This window comes from Polypterus senegalus, chromosome 6 (assembly GCF_016835505.1).
Source record: "Polypterus senegalus isolate Bchr_013 chromosome 6, ASM1683550v1, whole genome shotgun sequence".
Taxonomy (NCBI): Eukaryota; Metazoa; Chordata; class Cladistia; order Polypteriformes; family Polypteridae; genus Polypterus; species Polypterus senegalus.
The window spans coordinates 14600528-14625227 of record NC_053159.1 but is presented as its reverse complement, the minus strand read 5'-3'; the positions used below and the strand labels follow the sequence as shown (position 1 = coordinate 14625227).

Sequence of the window (24700 nt, the reverse complement as noted above, 5' to 3'; positions counted from 1 at the left end):
ACATTAAGTTTACTGAAAGTAAAAACAGTTGAAAGTCAGAGGACATTTCTTTTTTTGCTGAGTTATAAGAGACTTACTTTTTACTTTTTAGTACACTTTACTGCGGTGGACTGGCGCCCTGCCTGGGGTTTGTTTCCTGCCTCACACCCTGTGTTGGCTGGGATTGGCTCCAGCAGACCCCCGTGACCCTGTAGTTATGATATAGCGGGTTGGATGATGGATGGATGGATGGATAGTACACTTTATAATTTAATATAAGCATGGTCTTTGAAAAGTTTTTTTATATATATATTTCATTTTGTCAGCACTCACAGTTGTACTCTGCTTAGATTTTGGGCCTTTTATTTATAACACATGATGAATAAATGTGTAACTTTTTCTCCTGTTTGTTCTGGTACTTTGTCTAATTGTCTGTGGCTACAGTTGTGAATGAATGGGAGTCTATTGAAACACAGTCACAGTCCACAGTTAAAGTGTGGTAAGAGTATGGGATTTGGGCCATTTTGTTTAGGTCTAAGTAATAAAAAGTAACAAAAGGGGAAAATAGGCTCACTTTAGGACTTTAGCATGACAAAACAGAAACCAAAATCTTGTAAGAGCGCAAAATCAAACACAATCTCAGGTACTGCAACACAGCCAAGATCTAAAGCTTCAGAAGAACTGTGAGGGTGGTGGCGTCGACTGCATCTTTGCTGTGCTGATCAACTCCTGCCCTGAGTGAAGTTGTGTCAAGATGGAGTGAAACTGGGCTATTAGATTGAAATGTGAACCGTGGATTACCTGCCTCTCCTTTAGCACCCTTTTCACCAGTTCTTCCTTGGCCTCCTGGGTTTCCTTAATGAAAATAAAACACACTTGTTAAAAAAAATTACAGTTCAAATGAGGTAAAAGTGCAGGCATTTATAACACAGTAGGCTAAACACAACAGACTCCTACCTGGAAGCCCATTGACACCAGGGTCTCCTTTGCTGCCTTTCAATCCACTTGGCCCAGGAGGACCTGGAAGGCCATTTGCTCCATTTGCTCCCGGTGTACCTGCACATATCAACTGGCCAATTAGTAAATTTGGACTGGAAGAAGTAAGTGTATATTTACTGCACATTATATCCAGATATTTTATATTTGTATACTATATGTTATATAGTGCCTTTCCTATTGATCTAACAATTACATCATGATGTTCCTAGTTTATCTCTGATACAGTCTCTCTATCTCTCTCTATTTATCTTTTATTAAATATTGGATTTTCACTCAGCCTACAGCATCTATTGTCAGAATTGTGCATGAATGAGTTCAAAAGAGCGCCTTCATTCAACAAGCTCATTTTTCTATGAACGGTGAACTTAACGCAACCTATTTGCCAGTGAAGAACTTGAACGTGAGCGAGTTTAATTTTAGGTGACATTCTGGATCTGGTTTATGTCCAGATTAAACGTTTTGCCTTACCCTGTAATGTAGGAGGTGGAGCCGAATCCAAATACGATATTTGGATAAGCACAAATAATGGATTTTTACAAATATTTATTTTGTATGAATGTTTTGCCATTTATTTAAATTCGTAAAAAAAAAAAAAAAGTCAAATCAGATCGGCCCTGTCTGTGTCTGCCTGCTTGTGCTTAAACTGTACGGCCGCTGACACGAGCACGTGGTGAAGCTCCGCTTTCGCTTTTAGGAAAATGTTGGACTTCGCGAAGTCACTTTATATTTTTCCCCATTGGACATGCAATATGTGACGTAAATTTTGACCGGCAGCGTAATCAGTTAGTTATACACTGGTTCCACAGCCACCATTTGTTTGACACAGTAAGAAATAGAGCGGTAATTTATATGCATACTTGCATCTATTTAATTAAATTTAATTGAATTAGCATATATGGTTATACATGTGTGTTGCTGGGTATAGCTCAATAGACTGTATTAAAATTAAAAAGTCTTTATAGTTATTGTATTTTATTCAAGAACACTGTGGTAGCCTAACATAAGGCACGCAAAATTGAAAAAAGTAAACTCATGGGTCATTTATTCTCACTCCTTAAAAAATACAAAATGAGCTGAACATAAACTAGTTCAAAATTGAAATGGTGAACTATGAACGTGAATTTATTCATTTCAATCTGTGTAAACTGAACTTTGAGCGACTTCTTGTGAGGTGTGAACTTGCACAACGCTGACTATTGTACAGTGGCATTACTAGATATCTATCAATTATAAATGTATTACTGATTAATTACAATTGCAAATTGTTGCTTATATACAGTATTATATTGTGACGTCCAGTCGAATAAACACACTCAGGAGCCGCTTGTCCGGGGAAGTCTTCCAAATGCCGACTGGCTTTTTATTCAATATGCCGCGACATAAACGGTGCCCTACAGCAGCCCGTTGTCTGGGTTACGGGGACACCTCCAAAATAATAAAGACAAATCACCTTTGTCCTGTCTACCTCTCTTAAAAACATTTACTTCCCTTCTGTTCTCCTGTCTTTCTCCAGCCCCTCCAACTCACACTTCCGGCGACCACCTCCCCTTTTTATCACGCACCATTAATTAACCCGGATCCCTGTCACTCATCTCTCTCTAGGCTGGTGCCCCAAGCCCTTACAAACAATGTTCCCCCAAAACTCCACCCCAACACTGCTTCCCTTCCCTATAGCCCATGCAATGGCAAGACACGTCACAATATTATTATAATACAGTATTTCTTGAGCTTCTGTTAAAAGACTAAATTTCCCCTTGGGACTAATAAATTGCTATCTATTTTATATTGCCTTTCCTTTGCACCTTTTAATGAAATGACGTGTTCCGTATGCATCTATCTATGCCTTATCTCTCTATCCTTCTCAGGCCCGTCGCGACAAGGCAGGCAAACCAAGCAATTGCTTGGGGCCCTGAGCTGGCCTGGGGCCCCAAGACAACGACTGGTTAAGAATAAAATGCAGCGACAAACTGTGTGAGCGCCCCATTGATAGTGAATGCAGTAAAGTGCAATGACACTGTTATCGGGATCCCCCTCAAGGGGGCCCCCCTCGCTGACAGCTGCCGGCAAAATACAAAACTTCCTCGGCAGTCATGAAGCGGAATTATGCTTCAGGAAGCCAAAAAAGAAAGAAGAGAAAGGAAGAGGAGGATAAGAAAAAACAAGACAGTGGTAAGTGATAAATTACACACATAAAATAGCTCTACTTGTCTTGTACAAATGGTGCAATTTTGCAGCAGGTAGGCTAGCAGAAATATGTACAGTATGGCTATGCTGTGGTTCCTTTGCGTGCGTGCGTGCGTGGGGGCCTCCATGTCCATTTTGCTTGGGGCCCCCAAATTCCTTCAAACGGCCCTGATCCTTCTATTATATAGTTTCTTACGTATTTATCTATCAATTGTAAAGTTAATCAGTCATTTTCTAACCCGTTTAGTCCTGAACAGGGTCGTCGGGGTCAGCTGGAGTCTATCCCAACTAGTATAGGCTGCAACGCTGGAAAAAACCCTGGATGGGGTGCCAGTCCATCGCAGGACAAGCACACACAAACACACACCCCAACCACACACTTGAGCCAGTTTAGGAAATGCCAACCCATTTGGACTGTGGGAGGAAACTGGAGCACCTGGAGGAAAGCCACCAGACACGAGGAGAACATGCAAACTTCACATAGGGAGGACCCGGCGATGCAAACCCACATCTCCTACCACTGTGCCACCCTCAATTATAAAGTGCCTTTATTATTTATTAACCAATGACATAGCGCCTTTCTTAAATGTGAAAATATGCATTCACTTCAAAGCTAATCAGTATGCAGAATTTTAATCTGCTGATCTTAAAATGTGACTCATTTCCCAGCGAAGTGTTGGTTCTTGTCTTATCCCCAGCGCTGCCGCGATAGTCAATGGCCCATGCGACGGTAAACTGGATTAAGTGAGCTCAGAAATGGATTGATGGGATTGCATAACGTTAAGAATGTCATGGGAAATTACCTTTTTCACCTGGAACGCCCATTTCTCCTTTTGATCCTTTGATTCCAGGCAGTCCTTATAAAAATTAACAGTGGTCATGAATACAGTTGAAGTAAGAAAAGAGAAACCTAAAATATTAATTTATAATATCGTTACTTTCTTTATAAAAGAAAATGCAGTTTGTAGAGTACAGAGGAGATCGAGAGGCTTATTATGATAGTTACTGTGAAGTGATCCTCGGAATAGAAAAAATATGCTCAATTCAATACAATTTATTTTTATATAAATCATTAAAAATCTCAAATCTTTGAAGACATTTGCAAATATAATGAATGTAAACACAGTAAACACACAAAAAAAGTGTTTCTATGAGTGAATAAATGCAAACTACATGGAACACAAGCTTTAAAAACATTTGGCCAGCCTAAGACTTATTTATAATTAAAAAGAAGACTACCTGGTAAGCCTTTCTCCCCCAAGTCTCCTTTATCGCCTCCGTCTCCCTTGATTCCAGGGGGTCCGCGTTCTCCATTTGATCCACTAGTCCCAGAATCACCTGTAAAACAGAAAACAGAGAAATGAAGCAAATAAATAAATATCCACCTTAATAAAAGGAGAAGTGTCTGTGTACCTGACTGGTTGCTGTGACTCTGTCATTCCAACAGATGGCGCCTCACAAACATTTGTAGTTAAAAAAAATGAATTGGAATTTGTTATTCAACAGATGGCACATCATGAACATTGACACTTGCTTTAAAAAGCCGTTGTGCTGTGAGGCGCCTGTGATCACACAGAAACTTGTCTTCTGATTGGCTTGTGACTTTGGCTCTGCCAGATCTTGTCCTATCAGAGCTTTCTCCAGTTTACAATTACCTTTGAATTGTGTAGGACACCACTGGACTCACTGACATTTTGATTTGTTTTTGCAAACCTACTTCTAAGGGTAATACTGCTCTGTCTCACTTCATTTGTTAAGTGCTATTTTCTTTCCATTATCACTGGAATATTGCAAAAATCGTACTTCAGAGGGTGTAGTAAGACAGTCTGCTCCAACTCTGCTTTAAGACACACGGACGGTTTTTAAGTAATCAACAGAAGTTAGGACACCTGTGCAAATTGTTTGCTTCAACGTGCTAAGCTTCATTTACTTTAATTACTTTAGAATGTCTGTAAGTTGTAAGCAATTAGTTGTTTCCTGAAGAAGGCCATTTCTGAAATTTCCATTTTTTTCAGTTTTTGCTACCCTAAACTTTAAATGTAACCCTCTGGCAGTTTACTGCTTACCTTTTCACCATTTTAGGTCATTCATTGCATTTCCACTGATTACATGTGAAGGAAAAGCAAGATGTGCTAAACCTTTTGACTGGTAGTGTATCTCCTTTGGACGTGTAGTCCTTCACTTATGAAAATCTGTTTAACTTAAGGAAATAACTTCCAGAAACAAAAAAATGCGATAGGATTAAACTGAATCTAAATATTTTAAAGACATTTTAATGATTTATATTGTCTAATGATGTAGAAAACATTCTCCTATGAAACAGCAAAGTTAAATTAATGAAAGTTAATGAGTTAATGAGTGTTGATAAGTCGATTAACACTAGGGGGCGGTAAACGGAGGAAACAATGATATATAATTAATTGTCTAATATTCACTTTACTGTAAAAGTCACACGTGTGGATGCCACTCTTTGTCTCCTTGCCTGTCTTTCATCCAGTCCTTGCAATTCTGGCCACGTCTGCTTCCCACCAATAAGCTTAAAGTGGGACTATGAGATGAACATGTGGTTCATTGTGTATTTTATTTCAACCTAAGCAGATCCCAGAATGGAAAGTTGTGAAAGTTTGTTTGCCTCTTTTTCAGATGTATAAATGTTTATGTTACATTACCTCTTTCTCCCTTATCTCCTTTTATGCCAGCAACTCCTTGTGCTCCTGGGAACCCTGCATAAACAGAATCATTTATTAAACCTTCTGAACCAAAAGACAAGACACCATTTGGAAAACTAAGCATTGTTTCTATTTACTTGTTTAGGGTGCCTTACTGCCTGTATGCTAGATATTTTCACAGGAAGTTACTTCTGACATTCGTCTTTCTGTTTTTCCAACACTTGGCGCACACTAAGTGGCTCACTCAGCAGAACCTGCTTCAGGGCAGCTATTGCCCAAGGTGATCACTCAAAGGCCGTCCTATTTAACAGCCGCTCTTCGTAAATACTTTATCAAAACTATAGTTTTGTATATTCATCCATCCATCTATCCATCCTATACATCCATCCATCCATTTATTTATTTTCCAAACCTGCTATATGCTGAGCAAAGTCATGAGGAACCTTGAGCCCAGCCCAGCAAGTACTCCTTCATTTTTAATCTGTTCTGAAGCGATTAGGACATTTGAACAATTATGACAAGAACAAGCCATTCAGCCCAACAAGCTTGTCCAGCCAATTCACGTAGATTGTCTAAAATAACATCAAGTCAAGATCTGAAGCTCCCTAAAGTTCTGCTCTCCACCACACTACTTTGTCATTTATACCAGGGGCCTATGGTTCTTTGTGTGAAGAAAAAACTTTTCAACGTTTGTGCAAGATCTGCCTTAAAAGAAATACTCCACCATAAAATGATATTTTTAAATATGTTACTTACCCGATGTGGTTTGTAATGATGGCCATGAAAAAGTTAAATCTCATGTTTTCATAGAGAATGGAGATAAGACGTATTCTGACAAAATGAGAGCTCATGGTGTCCAACACTGGACAGCAGTATAAACATCCATAAAAAAATCTCATGATTCTTGTATTGTATAATCCTCATGTGAAACCCTTCAATCTAAGCAAATGAACTCAAAACATCCCAAACACATACATTTCTGCTAAAATATTGATAATTAAGTCACTTCTGAGAAATGCTCTCGTGAACTAAAATGGAACGAGCTGAGACGCGAACGAGCATTTGAATTGAAGAGCCGCCGGCCCACCTCATTCACTGGTCACGAGGCTAACCCAGTAACCGCTTATTCATCGGCGTGATAGCGAGACGTGTACAGCTAATGGTTATAAAGGATATTGCACAATCATAGCCATTCATCAGTCTGCTCACAACATGAAATTGTATTTTTTGGCTGAAATATTGTTAGATAAACACCTCCAGAAAATGAAATTACGCCACACATAGGAAATCTGTTCACCTGGGATTGGACTTTTAAAAAATGAAGACAGGACTCTCTTACCAATGAATGAAGAGGAAAAAAAATGTCGGAGCCTCCTTAGTGTTGTGTTTACCCCCGGAAAAGTGAGCCAAAAATGTTGAAATTTTGTCAACAAGAAAAAATGTTATTACATGTAACAGAAGCAAGTAAATTCCAAAACATCAAGATGAATAGAGTAGGAAAGGTATGTCTAGTGTCCATTCATGCAGATTTACCTTCATGCGATACGTTTTGCGACCGTCACCAAAGCACAGCCCAAAATTGCAATCGGCACAGTAGAAGCGTGATTCCTTTCACACTTTTCTAATATTTGTTTCTGTTGATTGTGGAGTTTGCATGTTCTCCCCGTGTCTGCGTGGGTTTCCTCCCACAATCCAAAGACATGCAGGTTAGGTGGATTGGCGATTCTAAATTGGCCCTAGTGTGTGCTTGGTGTGTGGGTGTGTTTGTGTGTGTCCTGCGGTGGGTTGGCACCCTGCCCAGGATTGGTTCCTGCCTTGTGCCCCATATTGGCTGGGATTGGCTCCAGCAGACCCCCGTGACCCTGTATTCGGATTCAGCGGGTTAGAAAATGGATGGATGGATGGATGCACACGAGAGGGTAGAATGCCATTGCCTGATCGATTGATCAGGCGATTGATCATGACTGATGCGCCCTTTGTGTTATTGTAGGCTGCCACCACACAAGGCTCAGTGACTTCCACATTTTCCCAAATACGAACATTGACATTGTCACATTGTGAACAGCATTTAGGGGATAACGTCTTGCTTGTCTTTGGACTTGATCGCAGTCATTTTGCCTTTTTGTCATCCAGCTACTGCAGCTCCACGCAACTGACTTCAGCGGACATATCATCGTGTTTTGGTCGTACACCACCATATTATGCATCATTTTCACTTGCTGTGTCAATGTCTGATGACCAGTTATTGCTTGATTCAATCAAAGGTTCAGTTTCATTTTATTCTAAAACTGCCTTAATAGCTTTTCATTTGCCATTGTGTTTGAAGTTTTAGGCTCCACCCACTCATGAATATTCAATTCATACAATTTTTCATGATATTTTACAGCATGATATTATTTCATCCACTAGGTTGCATTAGAATACTGCAAAGTGGATCATTAAACGTCAGCCTAACTTGGAGTTAACCGTAATTGCATAGAACTCTAAGCCTGAGTCACACTTCGGTTAATGCCAAGAGGTCCACCCAAGTAATGCCTTTTCAAGGATATGAACCCAAGACTCCAGTGCAACTGAAGCAGCAGCACTAACTACTCATCAGCCATACAGAACACTCAGTTTGCCACCTCTAATCATTCTCTGCCAACTCTTCCTATGAAGTCAGCAGACAGATTGGGAGAGCATAGGGGGTCATGAGGTCGCTGGAAAGGGGTGTGTGGCGCTCCCGATATCTATGCAAAAGGACTAAGGTCCAAATCTTTAGAGTCCTGGTGTTTCCTGTCTTGCTATATGGTTGCGAGACATGGACACTATCCAGTGACGTGAGACAAAGACTGGACTCCTTGAGTATTGTGTCTTTCCGGAAAATCCTTGGGTACCGTTGGTTTGACTTTGTATTGCTCATAGAGTCCCGAATGAGGCACATTGCCAGCATTGTGAGGGAGCGTCAGTTATGCGGTGCGTTTCCCGAGGGTGAGCTGGCTCGTAAGATCCTCATTGTTGGGGACCAGGACAAGGGGTCGCCTCGAAACACCTGGCTATGGCAGATAGAGGGTAATTTCCGGAGGGTGGTACTGAACCGCGTGTCTGCCTGGGGGGTTGCCAACTGGGATCCCAAGTTGTTTCGTCGTGTAGTGGGTGCGGCAACGTGCTGTACCAGTGCATGCTCCCCAACTTGGCTTGACTTAACCTACTGCATTTAAATATGAAATATAATGTAAATGGCTGCTCTGTGGGATAAGCTCTACCCCTTAAGCCCTGCAGTGTCATTTGGTGTTCTGTAATGTAAACTTAGCTATCTACCCATCCATCATCCAACCCGCTATATCCTAACTACAGGGTCACAGGAGTCTGCTGGAGCCAATCCCAGCCAACACAGGGTGCAGACAAGGGGAGGACATACAAACACCATGGAAATGAACCCAGGTCTCCTAACTGCGAGGCAGCAGCGCTACCCACTGCGGCACGGTGCCGCCCAGTGCATGCTCTCCAACTTGACTTGACTTGACTTGACCTACTACATTTAAATATGAAATATAATGTAAATGGCTGCTCCATCCAGGGGGGCATTCCTGCTCCGTGGGATAAGCTCTACCCCTTAAGACCTGCAATATCATTCTTTGTTCTGTAATGTAAACTCAGCTATCTATCCATCCATCATCCAACCCGCTATATCCTAACTACAGGGTCACAGGGGTCTGCTGGAGCCAATCCCAGCCAACGCAGGGTGCAGACATGGGGAGGACATGCAAACACCATGGAAGTGAACCCAGGTCTCCTAACTGCGAGGCAGCAGCGCTACCCACTGCGGCACCGTGCCGCCCAGTGCATGCTCTCCAACTTGACTTGACTTGACCTTCTACATTTAAATATGAAATATAATGTAAATGGCTGCCCCAAACAGTGGGGGATTCCTGCTCCGTGGGATAAGCTCTACCCCGTAAGACCTGCAGTGTCATTCGGTGTTCTGTAATGTAAAAGGTGCATTGCCACACTGAGGCACTTGGCTATTTAAACGCAAACACATCAATGTCTGTTACTTTCTCAAGCACTCGTTTTCATAACCTGACCTTCTGCTATTTGCATGGCACAACTCTGAAGTTTTTTTGTTTTTTTTCTTTCATTTTTAATACTAAAATGACCTTTGATCATTATTATTTTATTTTTTGGCTGTTGGTCATGTTAGATTCTAAAAACATTTCCTGTTTTTCTTTGATTTTTCAATCATTGTAACCTCATAAAACCTGCCTTTATAAGTTAATCTGTGAGGCACGTGCTATCCATGGAATTAAGCAGGGGGAGCCAAAATTATGTTAACATTTGAATGGAGGAAACAATTCATTCACAAAACATACTTTATATGTGCAAGAAGATTTACAGGAATGTCTCAAACTGTTTGCCATCTTGTTCAACACACAAAAACCAATGAGTAACAGCACCATTTAAAGCCCGGGCACACATTTTGCAGGGAACAGATGATACCACAGTACATATTCTGTCCTTCTGGTCATTGATATCACAAACGTTCTTGCTATACACATGCACTCCTTCACCATACCCTATAACCAGAGATCAAAGGGTGTCAAATCAGGAGAGTGTGGAGGCCATGGCAATGGCCCACCATGACCTATCCATCGACCCGAAAAGGTGTGGTCGACATAAAAATAATCCAATAGTGTTAACATAATTTTGACTCACCCTGTATTTATGGAATAATTACTCTTAGACAGCGTGTACATTCTGATATGCACCGATCAGCCACAACATTAAAACCACCTGCCTAACATTGTGTGGTCAAACATCTCTGACCCACTGACGCAGGGACTCCTCAAGACCTCTCAAGGTGTCCTGTGGTATCTGCACCAAGATGTTAGCAGAAAATCCTTTCAATCCTTTAACTAAAGCCGCTTTTCCACTGCATAGTACAGCATGACACGGTTCAGTACAGCTCACCTTGGTTCGGCTCAGTTCAGCTCGGTTTGCGTTTCGACTGCAGTTTAGTAGCGCTTTAGAGTGGGCCGGATTATTCACGTGTCGTTATAGTTGCGCCGCCTCTACTGCCGTGACACCATGGAACTTTTACAACAACACGCAGACAACGACAACACTTTAGCTCGATGACGCGCAAGGGTAAGCATCTAAAAAAAGCACATCGCTAGCTAACTTTTATCACTGTTGCAAAGCATAAAATGAACTTAACTGCCAGTGTAACATTAAAATGCTGATTCTGTATATTACAGATCTTCCACATTTTGCAAAAAAGTCGCCGCAACAGACCATCTGTTTGGACATTTAACCGTGCTTCAGAGTGGTGGGATGGGATTGTTCCCGGTTTTACAAACACTCAGTGGCTGGATAACTCTCGAAACTTCCGTGTGTCTGTACCTTTAAAGAAAAGAATAGCCAGTGACGCAGTAATGACAATTTTCTCCGGTCAATCAGTGACCAGCAGAGTTTACACGTCACATTTTGGTAACGGTTCGGCACGCTTGGAACCTCGGGCGGAGGTGGTACTAAAAAAAGGACCAGGTACCAGGTACTGTTCCCAGTGGAAAACCCCGCAAAAGTGAGCTGAACTGAACCGTGTCGTGCCGTACTATGCAGTGGAAAAGCGTCTTTAAAGGTGGGCCCTCAATAGATGGGACTTGTTTTTCCTGCACATTCTACAGATCCTTGATCAAACTGAGATCAGGGGAATTTGGAGGTGAACAACAACATCATCATTTATTTCTATAGCACGTTTTCATACAAATGATGGAGCTCAAAGTGCTTTACAACAGCGGTTCTCAAACTGTGGGGCGCGCCTGAAGCTGTACAAGGGGCGCATCGAATAAATGAACAAGACATCAAAATTATTTTTTTACATTTTTATTTCAGATTTAAATTTGCAAGCATATAATCACAACGAATGCATTATAACTAAAGTTAAAATAAAACATTTCTAAGGCATCGATCTAATGACTAACTGACGAGCGGTGCCGCTGTTGCTACTTTTATAGTTATGTATTTTCAATCCAGAAAGTTCGAGACGTATCGGTATCTGTCGAGAACATTCGGGTAATAGTATAGGGTGGTCCAGATCTAATTATGCAATTTTCATTACGCTATAACTTATTAAGTTTATTACATAGAAAATTACCCAAAAAATCCCAGACCATTGAGAAGTGTACGAGCTGACGACATGAAGAATCGTCTTCAAGCCAAACTGGAATTGTCCCCGGATAAATCAAAGTCATCCAGACGATCTGGATCTGCATAATTAGCTCTGGACCACCCTTTATAGTAGATCAGGTGATAATGTGGCGCGACTGCACCACATTGGCAGCGTAGCCAATACTGTATTGCCAAATTGAGTTAAATAATTTACTGCGTATTGGGTTATTTTCATGATATAACTAACAGCGGTATAATATTTGTTGGACGAAAATACGTTCTTCTCATGCAGATTGACTTCATCAGTGTCCTCGTTTATGAGATTTTTAAAAATTAAAACATATTTAATCGTTTCTTTACATAAAAAAATAATTAAATAAGAATAAATAATTTATTTGTTTTTGGGATTAGAATTACTACCAAAAACCACACAAGGCATTTTAACAGTTATTAAAGCGCTTTAAAAAAATAAATTGCAAATATTTCATCAAAGTTAGCCAAACCCATGCAAATCTTATGGAAGTAAAAATGATAGGATATCGCGACACTGCATGAGTATCATACCTTTGTTAGTTGTATCATGGGTTATTCTCATCTATTTTATATTATGCAGGGGGCGCGAAATACGAAAGTTTGAGAACCGCTGCTTTACAAGATGAAGAGAGAAAAATATAAAAATAAGATTAAGCTATACTAAGTATCAAAGAATAAAGTAAGGTCCGATGGCCAGGGAGGACAGGTCATGTCAACACCTTGATTGGTTTGTCGCAGTCCTCAAACCATTCCTGAACAATTTTTGCAGTGTGGCAGGTCACATTATCCTCCTGAAAGAGTCCAAGCCGTCAGGGAATACGATTGCCATCAACAGGCGTACGTGGTCTGCAACAATCTTTAGATAGGTGGTAAAGTGGTGAAGTGAGGTCTGTGGCTGATTGCAAATTTAAATGAATAATCGCCGCACTCACGGCTTTAAGGGGGGGATGGAGGAGGGGTAGCGTGGCGAGAGTAGTTCACCATGTGCGACCCGCACTTAAGTGCACAGGTGCAGAATCGTAATCGGTGCCATGAACTGCTAATTGTCACAGCTGTGTCACATCCCCCATTTTAAAAGGGAGAAGTGCGAGTGTGAGGGGAGTAAAAGAAAAGTTGCTGGTGAGGGAGTGAACGAACGAACGAACGAACGAACGAACGAGCGAGCGAGCGACGGACGGACGGGACGAGCGAGCGAGCGAGCGAGCGAGCGAACGAGCGAGCAAGAGGGAGAAGGCTCGTGAGAGAGAAAGCAGGCAACTGGGAGGAGAGCCCCGGTGTATGGCTGACACTCGGGTTGCTCCTGTTGAGCAGTTCCAAGCAGCAGGAGTGACCTGGAAGGTGAACGGCTCGCCGCTTAAGGCCGGGAATGTAGCTGGGGTCGAGGAGGCTGGAGAAGGGGAAAGGCAGGCCCCAACATAACTGCCCTGGCCATTGGAGACTTGAGTCTCAGTCCAGCGAGGCAGCCTGTATGTAGTCATGGGATGGAAGGTAAATGGACCTGTGCAAGGTCAATAGGGCGACTCCTCTGCTGCAAGGCCCGTATGAGATAAGCAGAGGAGCCACCAGATAAAGGGAAAGGCATCAGGCTTTAAAAGAGGACTGTTCCTGCCAATATTTTAACCTCTTTTTTTTTAACGGAAATTTTTGTTTGATTTTTAACCTCCACATTCCCCAATTTTATTGGATTATTTATTTGACAGTTTATGGATGTGGTGAGAGAGGACATGCAGGTGATGGGTGTAACAGAACAAGATGCAGAGGACAGAAAGATATGAAGGAAGATGGTCCGTTGTGGCAACCCCTAACGGGAGTAGCTGACAGAAGGAGAAGAGCACTGCTCTTTCATTTTGGACACTGTTTAGTTTTGATTGCTTTAAATAACAGCACTGAACTCTTTTTCACCTTCCCCTTGCTTCATGTGGTGTCCTCATTTGTCCAGCTCATCCCGGTCATGACTATCGACGGTGTCGGGTTTAAGAGGCTCGTGAATGAGAAGGGGGAGTAAGGAGCTGACCTGCAATGTCACAGGTACGTGTCCAAGTAACATCCCCATGAATGTCAGGACCCAAGGTTTCTCAACAACAATGTCCAGAGCATCACACTACCTCTGCCAGGTTTCCTTCTTCTCATAGTGCACCCTACTGCTATCTCTCCCTCAGGTAAATGACACACACACACACTTACCTTCCATGTGGGATTCATCAGCTCAGGCCACCTTCTTCCATTGCTCCATGGTCCAGTTCTGATGCTCACATACATATTGTAGGTGCTTTCAGTGGCAGACTGAGTTCAACATGGGTACTCTGACGCTATGTAGCACTATTACAGTGCTGGCTGCAATGCTCTGTGTTTTCTGGCACCTTTTCTGTCATGGCCAGCAATAGGTTTTTCAGCAGTTTGTCCTACAATTACTCTTGTGTGGGATCGGACACTCGCCATGCGCATCAGTGTGCCTTGAGCACCTAAAACCCTGCCGCTGGTTCACTGGTTGACCTTCTTTTGATAGATAGTAACTACAGCATGTGATAAATGGTCCATGGCACTGGGCAGATTTTAAATTAAAAGTCATGCCCCATGAGGTACAGCTCAGATCAGACGGAGATGGGAGCAAATGTGCTTCATTCCGGGGACAGTTGGGGTACCTGGCTGATTGTGCACACACGTGCGAATGCTTCGTTATTGTCTTGGAGGGAGAGACGCATCACACCTGAACTCAATTAGACAGGTCATGATAAGAGGAGCCTGAACAGCAGAAGGGAGAGTAATGGATAAAAAGAAGAACACAAAAGAAAAAAGGACAGAAGTTTAAATAGGGAGACAAAGGAAGGAACGGGAGAGAAGGCAGCATGGAAGAAAGGAGGGAGGCAGTTGGGAGGAGAGCCCCTTGGGGAACATGAGGCCTACACCCAGGAGCTGAAGATGGCCACTCTAGTTGAGTGTCTTGGTGTAGCACTCCTGTGTAAGTCGGGGTAGAGGAAGCAGGAGAAGAATGGAGTGAAGTGCGGTTCAGATTGGGACCCTGTTGAGAGCCATGGATGGCAGTGATCTGGGCCTGTAAATGAAGGTTGGTGATGCCTGTCGGTTAGTCATGTCCTCTGCTGCAAGATCCGGTGCGGGATAAGCAGAGGAGGTGTCGCTTTTTAAAAGGATGAACCCGTAACTGAGATTTTAGAACTGTCACTGCCTTAGGATTTTAGTCTCATTTTTATGGATTTAGTTGTAGCATTTTAACCTTCAGAATAATCACTGATTGGTTAATTTATTTACTTATTGAACTTTTGCACTGCACCTTTGTATCACTTTAGGTTTTGGTATTGCTTTGAATAAAAGCACTTGGCACTTTCCACCTACCCTAAGTGTCCTCATTTGGCTGACTCATCTTTTCCACCTACCACTTGTCTGGATGTATGTGTCCTCATTTGATCGACTCATCTGGCTTATGACTATTGACAGTGGCGGGTTCAAGAGGCTACCAAATGGCAGAGGGAGCTTGGAGCCTATCCACACCATCACACTACATACTGGGAGCACCACATAAGGCCTGCCATTTTGATGATGCTTTGTCTAGCCATCACAATTTGGCCCTTGTCAAAGTCACTCAAATCCTTACACTTGCCCATCTTTCCTGCCTGCAACACATCACCTTGAAGAGCTGACTGTTCACTTGCTGCCGAATCTATCCCACCACATGACAGATGCCATTGTAACCAGATAACCAAAGTTATTCACTTCACCTGTTGGTGGTTTTAATGTTGGGGCTGATCGGTGTAAATACAATAACATATATCTTAATATGCGACTATTTGTCATTGTAAGAATCTCAATTTTTGTACTTGTTAATAAAAAGTGGGTTAGAAAATGAATTAACATGAGATAATGTAGTATGGTGTCACACCAGCTCCTGGCATACTGCATGATTCTGGGCATGATACTTTATTTGACGGTCCTGTATTTGGAACATGTGCCTTCCATTTTGTATAAATGTAAATGTAATGCATTTTAGGGTACGTTAATAAAGCCATCAAGTAAAATGAAAATGACCATAAGCATAAATGTTTTGTTGTTTCTTGTCTGGAATCCGAGTACACTTTCATACCTGGGAGGCACAGGTTAGTCCCGGACTTCCATTTCTGGCCCAGGAGCTGTCTTTCTGGGGTTTGTGAATTATCTTTATTTCTGCTTGGTTTTCACTTTAGGTTTTCTCAAGCATCAGTAATTTCAGGTAATTACACATATCAAGGACATGGAATGAAGGCACCTGGGATGGGGGTATGGGGATGTCAGTATAATGGTGGATTATTGCTGGATGATTCATAGTGGAGCACCAGATAAAGTCTTCAAACATCCCGCCATCAAATGAAAAAAATCAATTAGTGACAAAAACTAGAGACGTTATATGTAAGCTGACGAATTTGTAGTATTGTTTTCTAGACATATATGTTTAAAAAGAGCAGATTGACTAAATAGTTTATGTAAACTTGACTTGGAACAATACTGTATACATGAATAAATTGTGTAATTTGTTTAATTTTAATTACATTTCTTTTTTCACATTCTTAAATGTGATGTGCTAAAAACATTCTAACTATTTTTGCTTTGTGTCCTCCCCTACCATAACCTATCGTCTATGGAGGAGGAGCGAAAGCTTTAGATTCATCAAAAATTTCGATATCTGGTTTTCGACGGCTCTCGATGTTTTAGGGTCCCCTGATATTGAAAACATTGAAATCTAGATGATAGGTGCGTGTCTGTGCGTCACAGTTTCTTGAGCTAAAACGACTGGACAGAAAAATTGCAAACTCGAAACTTCAGCCTGTTATGAGATGCCGACATGCTGATTAGTGTTTGAGCCAAATCGTGCAAGACAAAGTGGCACTGTGGGGGAACCTCCAAGTGCCGTAATTCTGCAATTAATGATGAATTCTTCTTGTCAATTGCTATCGTAAGGACCTATTTTATGATCAGAAATATCAGCATCAGAGCGGTAAATAATTACTGAAATGTTATAGAATAGTTCAGGTAATTTGGTTCCTAGGGCACAAAGACTACTGACCCTCATGTCTGAATTTTTCTTATTGTATTCTTGAATTCAAATAAAAAATTATTTATAATTAAAAACAATATTTTACTTGTTAAATGTTTCAGACCAGTGTATTGTTGCTCAGATGGGCAACCTCACAGCATATCAGATGGTAAAATACAATAGGATTGTTACCTCTTTCTCCTTGGCTTCCCTTTTCTCCTGTTGCTCCTTCAACTCCCTGTATTCCTAGGTGTAAAAATTAAAAATTGTCAGTAATCTTTAGCCATCCACTTTCTGTTTCAACCCAATTACTTTGAAAGTGAGAATGGGGCCAGTTATTTAAGAAGACTTAAATGATTGCAGTGCTTAAAATATTCATGTAGTCTCTGGAACTACTGCGGTTCTCACTGTAGCTTCATGGGACGGGTAGAGCCTAGCATTGGGTACTTTGATGAAAACAGTATGGAATGTCAGGTGACTGCATGACTCAATAATTGGTCAGTTATTCTGGGACAGTTTAGTGTCACCCATCAATCTAATATGCACAGCTGTAGGATATGGGACTACTCAGAAAAGGCCCACATAGCCATAGAGAGAGTATAAAAGCTCCTCATGGGGATTGACCGGACCAGAAATCTTTATAGGACCCCTGGCGCCATGAGGCAGGTGCAACATTTGTTAAGCCATCACTTAAAAGCCATCAATTAAAAGTATGTATAATGGCAGAAGACTTTTACCTGGCAACCCTTTCTCTCCTATTTCTCCTTTAATTCCAGTATCACCCTTCTCTCCTGGTAGTCCTTGAAGTCCTTCTTCTCCTTTCGTACCTGAAATTCCTAAAATTTGCAAGAAAACAATATTGTGAAAAATTAGAAACTAGGCATTTACTCTCCATTCATTTGACTATTCCTTCAACAAAAGGTATGCACTTCGATAGTAAATATTTTTTTAGGGACTCTCAACTGAAAATGTTATTTTATGGTTGTAACATTTTTGAGTAGCTTTGAATTCTCAGGCATACAGTGGTTAGACATCTAAATTTTATAATTTTTATCAAGCGACAGACCCCAGACAGCAAAAAAAAGTGTTTCGTGAAATTGGTGGGCTAAAAATAGCCCAACGCATGGTAAGGGGGTCACACCCTGGTTTTAAAAACATCAAATTTAGTCTTGTGAAGCAAGTAGGAAATCCTTGTTGTTACGAGACATGTAGCATGTTTAGAATTATTGTGAGAAACCGTAGGTCCCAGAGATAATTTGTTAGCCAAAATCATTTTCAGAAACAGAACAGGGCCAAAACTGAGAGATCAAAAATAATCAGGAGACCAAGAATCTAAGAGTGACATGTTTATCGGAAGCTGAAGGAATAATGAAAGTGAAAAATCAACACAAACCTAATACTTGGGCCTGCTTTGAAAAATAAGCTAACTGCACTAAAATTTGAATCATAGAAAATCCACTGAAGGTTAAGGTAGTGCAGCGTTATTTTTATGAACTGGTTTCTGTTCTTGGTGTCTTTTCAGGGCCAATTTCATAAATTCGACACTCATTTTTGGGGTTGTAAATTATGACTCTGATGTTGATTTTTGATTTCTTCTTTTAAGTTTTATTAGGACAAGGTTGCTACAAAATTCTTCAATGTCAGTCAATGTTGTCACGACTCTTTTCTTGATAGATGTTGCTGCATGCTTGTGAACCAGTTCTTTTCCAGGTAGCCATATTGCATAGCTATGCCACTGTTTGCTGTGTCAAGGACCCAAAACCCAATAATGTGGGTGAAGGAAGGCTGGACCTCAAATGCTTTGGACATATATGACTTTCTGCCACACTTAGATTAAATGACTGGTGTTTCTGATGACTGTGGTGGGCTGCCGCCCTGCCCGGGGTTTGTTTCCTGCCTTGCGCCCTGTGTTGGCTGGGATTGGCTCCAGCAGACCCCCGTGACCATGTAGTTAGGATATAGCAGGTTGGATAATGGATGGATGGATGGGTGTTTCTGATGAAAACGATCAGTCGGCCTGTACAATGTGCTTCACTGTGAGCAGAGGTAACTGCAGTTCTTTTTCTGTCAGTAATGCCACATGCCCTCACAGCAGTTTCATTTCCTGTCAGCTGAGGCACATGACCGTTTGCTACTCTCGTTTGTTACGGTAAGAGCAGAAAGTGCAAGAGCTACCATTTTCAGAGTAAAGTAGATTAAAACATAATGGAAACACCCTAATAACGTCAATTTCCTGAATTCCTATTTGAGCATATTGTAGCAAAATCCAACATGGAAAGACTGAAAGGACACATACAGACTAACAGTTAATCCCAAAAACATTATACATTTCAATTTCAATTTACAAAGCATCAGTAATGCGATCATTCACCTTAGTGCAGTGTGGCATATCAACATGTTGGTAAAATTAATACTGTTGTGATGTGAGATTTTTCATATAACTTGATAAATGTTTTGTATGTCTTTATTTGTAATTTAGGCAAAGCAATGTAATTTACATTTTAGTTTACGACTAAGTCTCTTTGTAATTTTATGACAGGATTTGGGGGATGTGTCTTAAACCAGTTTGGCTAGTATTTCTCTGTTGAAGTCTTTCAACCCCCGCAAGGAAGCCAGGTTACCTTAACATATGGTCTTGGGGGGGTGGCAGGTGTTAAGGTGTTCTATTCCCCCATTGGTCTGAGGTATGGCTGTTTGGAATTGGCTTGTCTCAGAGGCCTTTAAGTACTATGATGTCCTATTGGCTCTAGGGGTTGGACAGAGAATTTATAAATGTACTTGCTTAACCTCACAATCTCTCTCTTGCTAACCTGTGATGATGAAGAAGTATCTTTCTCTTACTGATCTGATGAATAAGACCATCACACCATGAACTGAAGGCAACACAATGAAGAGCACAGATTCAGCCATATTGAACAGACATGTGGCTGAAAGCTGAGCACCAATGATGCCTTAACTAGAGACATTAAGTAACTACAAGTCTGTGTGCCACCTGAAACTACACATCACCATTTATCTGTTTGTATGGTTGCCAATATTCAAATGTACTTTGCATTTTGTTATAATTTATGAATATTATCAGTAATGCATTATTTTATGTGTAACTTAACTCCTGCGTGTCTTTTTACTGCATCTAACTGCCTGAGGTTATAGATATAGAGGGGACGGTGGGGATAAGTTATATACGATAATACCTTATAAACAGTGGTAAGTCTGTGAGATTAGGCATTCTAAGGCTACATATTAATAATACAATAGGGGAAAGTAGAGCAAAATATATTATTCTACCAAGATAAAACAAATACGAAGGATTCACAGGCCTTATATTCAGAAATACAATATTTAGAGAAACATGTCTTAGTTAAAGTATGTCAGCTCATTCCAATGTGAAGTTATTTCAGTTAGCCATATTGAAGAGATGAAAAAACACCTCATTGATGCTTTGTGTTATTAAGATCAAAAGAAGTGCTTGTTAATATCTTTCTACATAATGGTAAGTGATTAATACAGGCAGTCCCCGGGTTACGTACGAGATAGGGACTGTAGGTTTGTACTTAAGTTGAATTTGTATGTAAGTCGGAACAGGTACATCATTTTAATAAATGCTATTGTTGACCGACTGTAACCAAGTGCTCTGCCAATGAATGATGGAGTTTCACCTCTCTCTGACCTTTTTATTATTTCTACTTTATTTTCCATGGTGATGGTTTTTCTCTTCTTTACTGTATCACCATCACTTGCATCAGATTTGTGTTTCAGAGACATTGTTGATGGGTGAAGACAAAAGGATAAGATGAGCTCTTCTGTCCACGCTATCACACCAGGAAGGCACCCGTTGTCAACTGGTGTACTGACGAGAGCCAACTTCCTGCTGTGTGCGTAACAGTACAAGCAGGCTTGCTATTGAGAATGAATGGGGGTGACGAGGGGGGTTCACCACTCGCCCACTACACAGTCACCTCCACTACAGTATGCTGCCTGCAGCGTCCGCCCACTGAGAGTGAACAGGGTGGGGCTAAAGGTGGGTAGTGAATCACCCACTACTGCCCCCATTCAATAGGCAGCCATCCGATGCACACTACAATGCTGTCCCCCGTCACCTCATTCACCCTCAATGGCCTCCGTTCAGCCACAAATGGGTCACCGCTTGCAGCATTACCAGTCGCCCACCGAGAATGAATCGGGTAGCCGTGTGTGATGGGTGGGCAGTGAAACGCCCCCCTCCGCTCCATCCACCCTGTGTCCAGTCAGGAGCAGTAGCTGCGGTGGCGTAGTGGGCAGGCAGCGAACCGCCCCATCAAGCCTCCGTCCAGCACACAAGCGATAGCTGTGGCCCTGGTGACTATGGACCACGGGTCACCACTTGCTGCTAGGAGCCACCTGAGGGACACTACACTGCGCGAACAGCGAAATCGCCCCCCTCCAGCCACCCCTTGCAGCATCCCCAGGCCGAAGATGATGGAGCGGCAGTTACTGAGGCGCATGTGTCAGATGTCTGTAACCTGGGGACTACCTGCAGATGCATTTTTGCAGTACCTAAAACTAGAGTGTTACTGCACCGTCATATACTAAAATAATGAAAAACAGTTTGGTTTTTTTTACATGCCAAGGGATGAGTCACCCATAGTATGAGCTGGCATGCCACAAGACAAATAAGCAGCTTCAATGCCCGCTGCAGAGGAGCTGATGAAAATGGCAATGCTGCCAAAGTCACCTTAGAATTCCAACTATGAGTGAGCTACCTGAAAGAGCGATATAAAAGAGCAATAATGCATCAGCACTACACTACAGCGGCCCAGTAGTAACAATATGAAATAAGCCAATCGCAATGAGTGAGCCTTTGGGACGACGTTTTAAACAAGCACGCTGTGTTATAATTTCTGAACAATTTAACATACAGACGAGGTGCATACACTTTAAATGTATAGTTTAACAAGATAAATAACATAAGTAGTAGATCATTCCATTTTTTTGTGGACCAGTAAAAGACCCTTCATGGACAGGAGTCTGAAAACCCTTGACCTGGGCATCTGTTTTTGGTCAGGCACCCCGGCCCCCGTTTAAATTCTACTTGCACACCATGGTTTATGATTATCAGATGGCCACTTTGATATAATACGGAGTCAAAAACAAATGTCTAGAAAATATAGCATTAATTACAATGTTCATAATATTAATGGGTCTTTTTCAATTGTTGTCTTCAGTGCCTGTGTGCCAAGCACCCTTTGCACCCGACTTGTTTCAAACAAATACAGCAAAGGTTAGAAAACATGGAAAGTTCTTGTTTACATTGAAAAAAGAAAGTTTTTTTTTTTTTAGTGAATTCTTTTTTGGGTATTTTACTTTAGTAAAATAAACATTGCATTACATTACTCGTTACTTAAAAGTAATCTGAGAACATACACATGTCACTTTTAATCTGTTTCGTTTAACATCGTTGGTGACTGCAGTTGTTTTCCACATACGTCCTACTCAGACATCTCCAAAGGTTGCCTGTTTTACCTTAAAAAATGCTCACACGTTGAAATAAAACCAAAGAAGGCCATGAAAGAAAAATAATTTGTAGCTCAAAATATTCGAAACTTACCTTTCTCTCCTGGCAATCCACTCTGTCCTTGCAAACCTGCAAAAATGATATGAAATTGTTTCAGCTGTTGAAGTACTAAGTGCTGTACAAAATTCATCCCAAAAAGGCAGCCTCTGGTCCTGACAAAATGTGAAGATTTTGGTAAGATTTTAGAAATAACTGAGTGGGCACCTCGATGTATTGACATCCATTTCGGAGTTGACTTACTGATCTATAGTTACTCGGGTCTGCTTGATATAATAGGATAACATTTGCGTTTATCCAGTCCTTAGGAATTTACCCAACGTGCAGTGACTTTCAAAAATATGTGTCAAAGATTAATATAAGTGGTCACTAACCTCTTTAAAAACTTATAATTATTATCTGGCCCTGGTTAGGTTTTGGTCTATTTAGTCTACACAGCACTTCTCCCTCTACAATTTACAGTACATCCGGAAAGTATTCGCAGCGCATCACTTTTTGCACATTTTGTTATGTTACAGCCTTATTCCAAAATGGATTCAATTCATTTTTTCCTCAGAATTCTACACACAACACCCCATAATGACAATGTGAAAAAAGTTTACTTGAGGTTTTTGCAAATTTATTAAAAATAAAAAAACCGAGAAATCCCATGTACATAAGTATTCACAGCCTTTGCTCAATACTTTGTCGATGCACCTTTGTCAGTAATTACAGCCTCAAGTCTTTTTGAATATGATGCCACAAGCTTGGCACACCTATCCATGGCCAGTTTGGCCCATGCCTCTTTGCAACACCTCTCAAGCTCCATCAGGTTGGATGGGAAGCGTCAGTGCACAGCCATTTTAAGATCTCTCCAGAGATGTTCAGTCGGATTCAAGTCTGGGCTCTGGCTGGACTACTCAAGGACATTCACAGAGTTGTCCTGAAGCCACTCCTTTGATATCTTGGCTGTGTGCTTAGGGTTGTTGTCCTGCTGAAAGATGAACCGTCACCCCAGTCTGAGGTCAAGAGCGCTCTGGAGCAGGTTTTCATCCAGGATGTCTCTGTTCATTGGCTGCAGTCATCTTTCCCTTTATCCTGACTAGTCTCCCAGTTCCTGCCGCTGAAAAACATCCCCACAGCGTGATGCTGCCACCACCATGCTTCACTGTAGGGATGGTATTGGCCTGGTGATGAGCGGTGCCTGGTTTCCTCCAAATGTGACGCCTGGCATTCACACCAAAGAGTTCAATCTTTGTCTCATCAGACCAGAGAATTTTGTTTCTCATGGTCTGAGAGACCTTCAGGTGCCTTTTGGCAAACTCCAGGCTGACTGCCATGTGCCTTTTACTAAGGAGTGGCTTCTGTCTGGCCACTCTACCATACAGGCCTGATTGGTGGATTGCTGCGGAGATGGCTGTCCTTCTGGAAGGTTCTCCTCTCTCCACAGAGGACCTCTGGAGTGCTGACAGAGTGACCATCGGGTTCTTGGTCACCTCCCTGACTAAGGCCCTTCTCCCCCGATCGCTCAGTTTAGATGACTGGCCAGCTCTAGGAAGAGTCCTGGTGGTTTCGAACTTCTTCCACTTACGGATGATGGAGGCCACTGTGCTCATTGGGACCTTCAAAGCAGCAGAAATTTTTCTGTAACCTTCCCCAGATTTGTGCCTCGAGACAATCCTGTCTCGGAGGTCTACAGACAATTCCTTTGACTCCATGCTTGGTTTGTGCTCTGACATGAACTGTAAACTGTGGGACTTTCTATAGACAGGTGTGTGCCTTTACAAATTAGGTCACATCAACTGAATTTACCACAGGTGGACTCCAATGAAGCTGCAGAAACATCTCAAGGATGATCAGGGGAAACAGGATGCACCTGAGCTCAATTTGGAGCTTCATGGCAAAGGCTGTGAATACTTATGTACATGTGCTTTCTCAATTTTCTTATTTTTAATAAATTTGCAAAAACCTCAAGTAAAATTTATTCACGTTGTCATTATGGGGTGTTGTGTGTAGAATTCAGAGGAAAACAATGAATTGAATCCATTTTGGAATAAGGCTGTAACATAACAAAATGTGGAAAAAGTGATGCGCCCTGAATACTTTCCGGATGCACTGTACAAAGTACTAAGT

At 41.6% G+C, this 24700-nt stretch overlaps 1 protein-coding gene across 1 annotated transcript in view; it reads right to left on the bottom strand.

Moving 5' to 3' along the window:
* marco (macrophage receptor with collagenous structure) overlaps nt 1–24700 on the bottom strand; it is a 96721-nt gene that overhangs the window by 47055 nt on the left and 24966 nt on the right. The window contains exons 7-14 of the mRNA XM_039755411.1: nt 22625–22660; nt 17775–17873; nt 17230–17283; nt 5832–5885; nt 4402–4500; nt 3966–4019; nt 937–1035; nt 781–834 (exon numbers count right to left, since the gene is read on the bottom strand). Of these exons, the coding sequence (XP_039611345.1) occupies nt 781–834; nt 937–1035; nt 3966–4019; nt 4402–4500; nt 5832–5885; nt 17230–17283; nt 17775–17873; nt 22625–22660 (549 nt within the window). The remainder of the gene's footprint in view (nt 1–780; nt 835–936; nt 1036–3965; nt 4020–4401; nt 4501–5831; nt 5886–17229; nt 17284–17774; nt 17874–22624; nt 22661–24700) is intronic.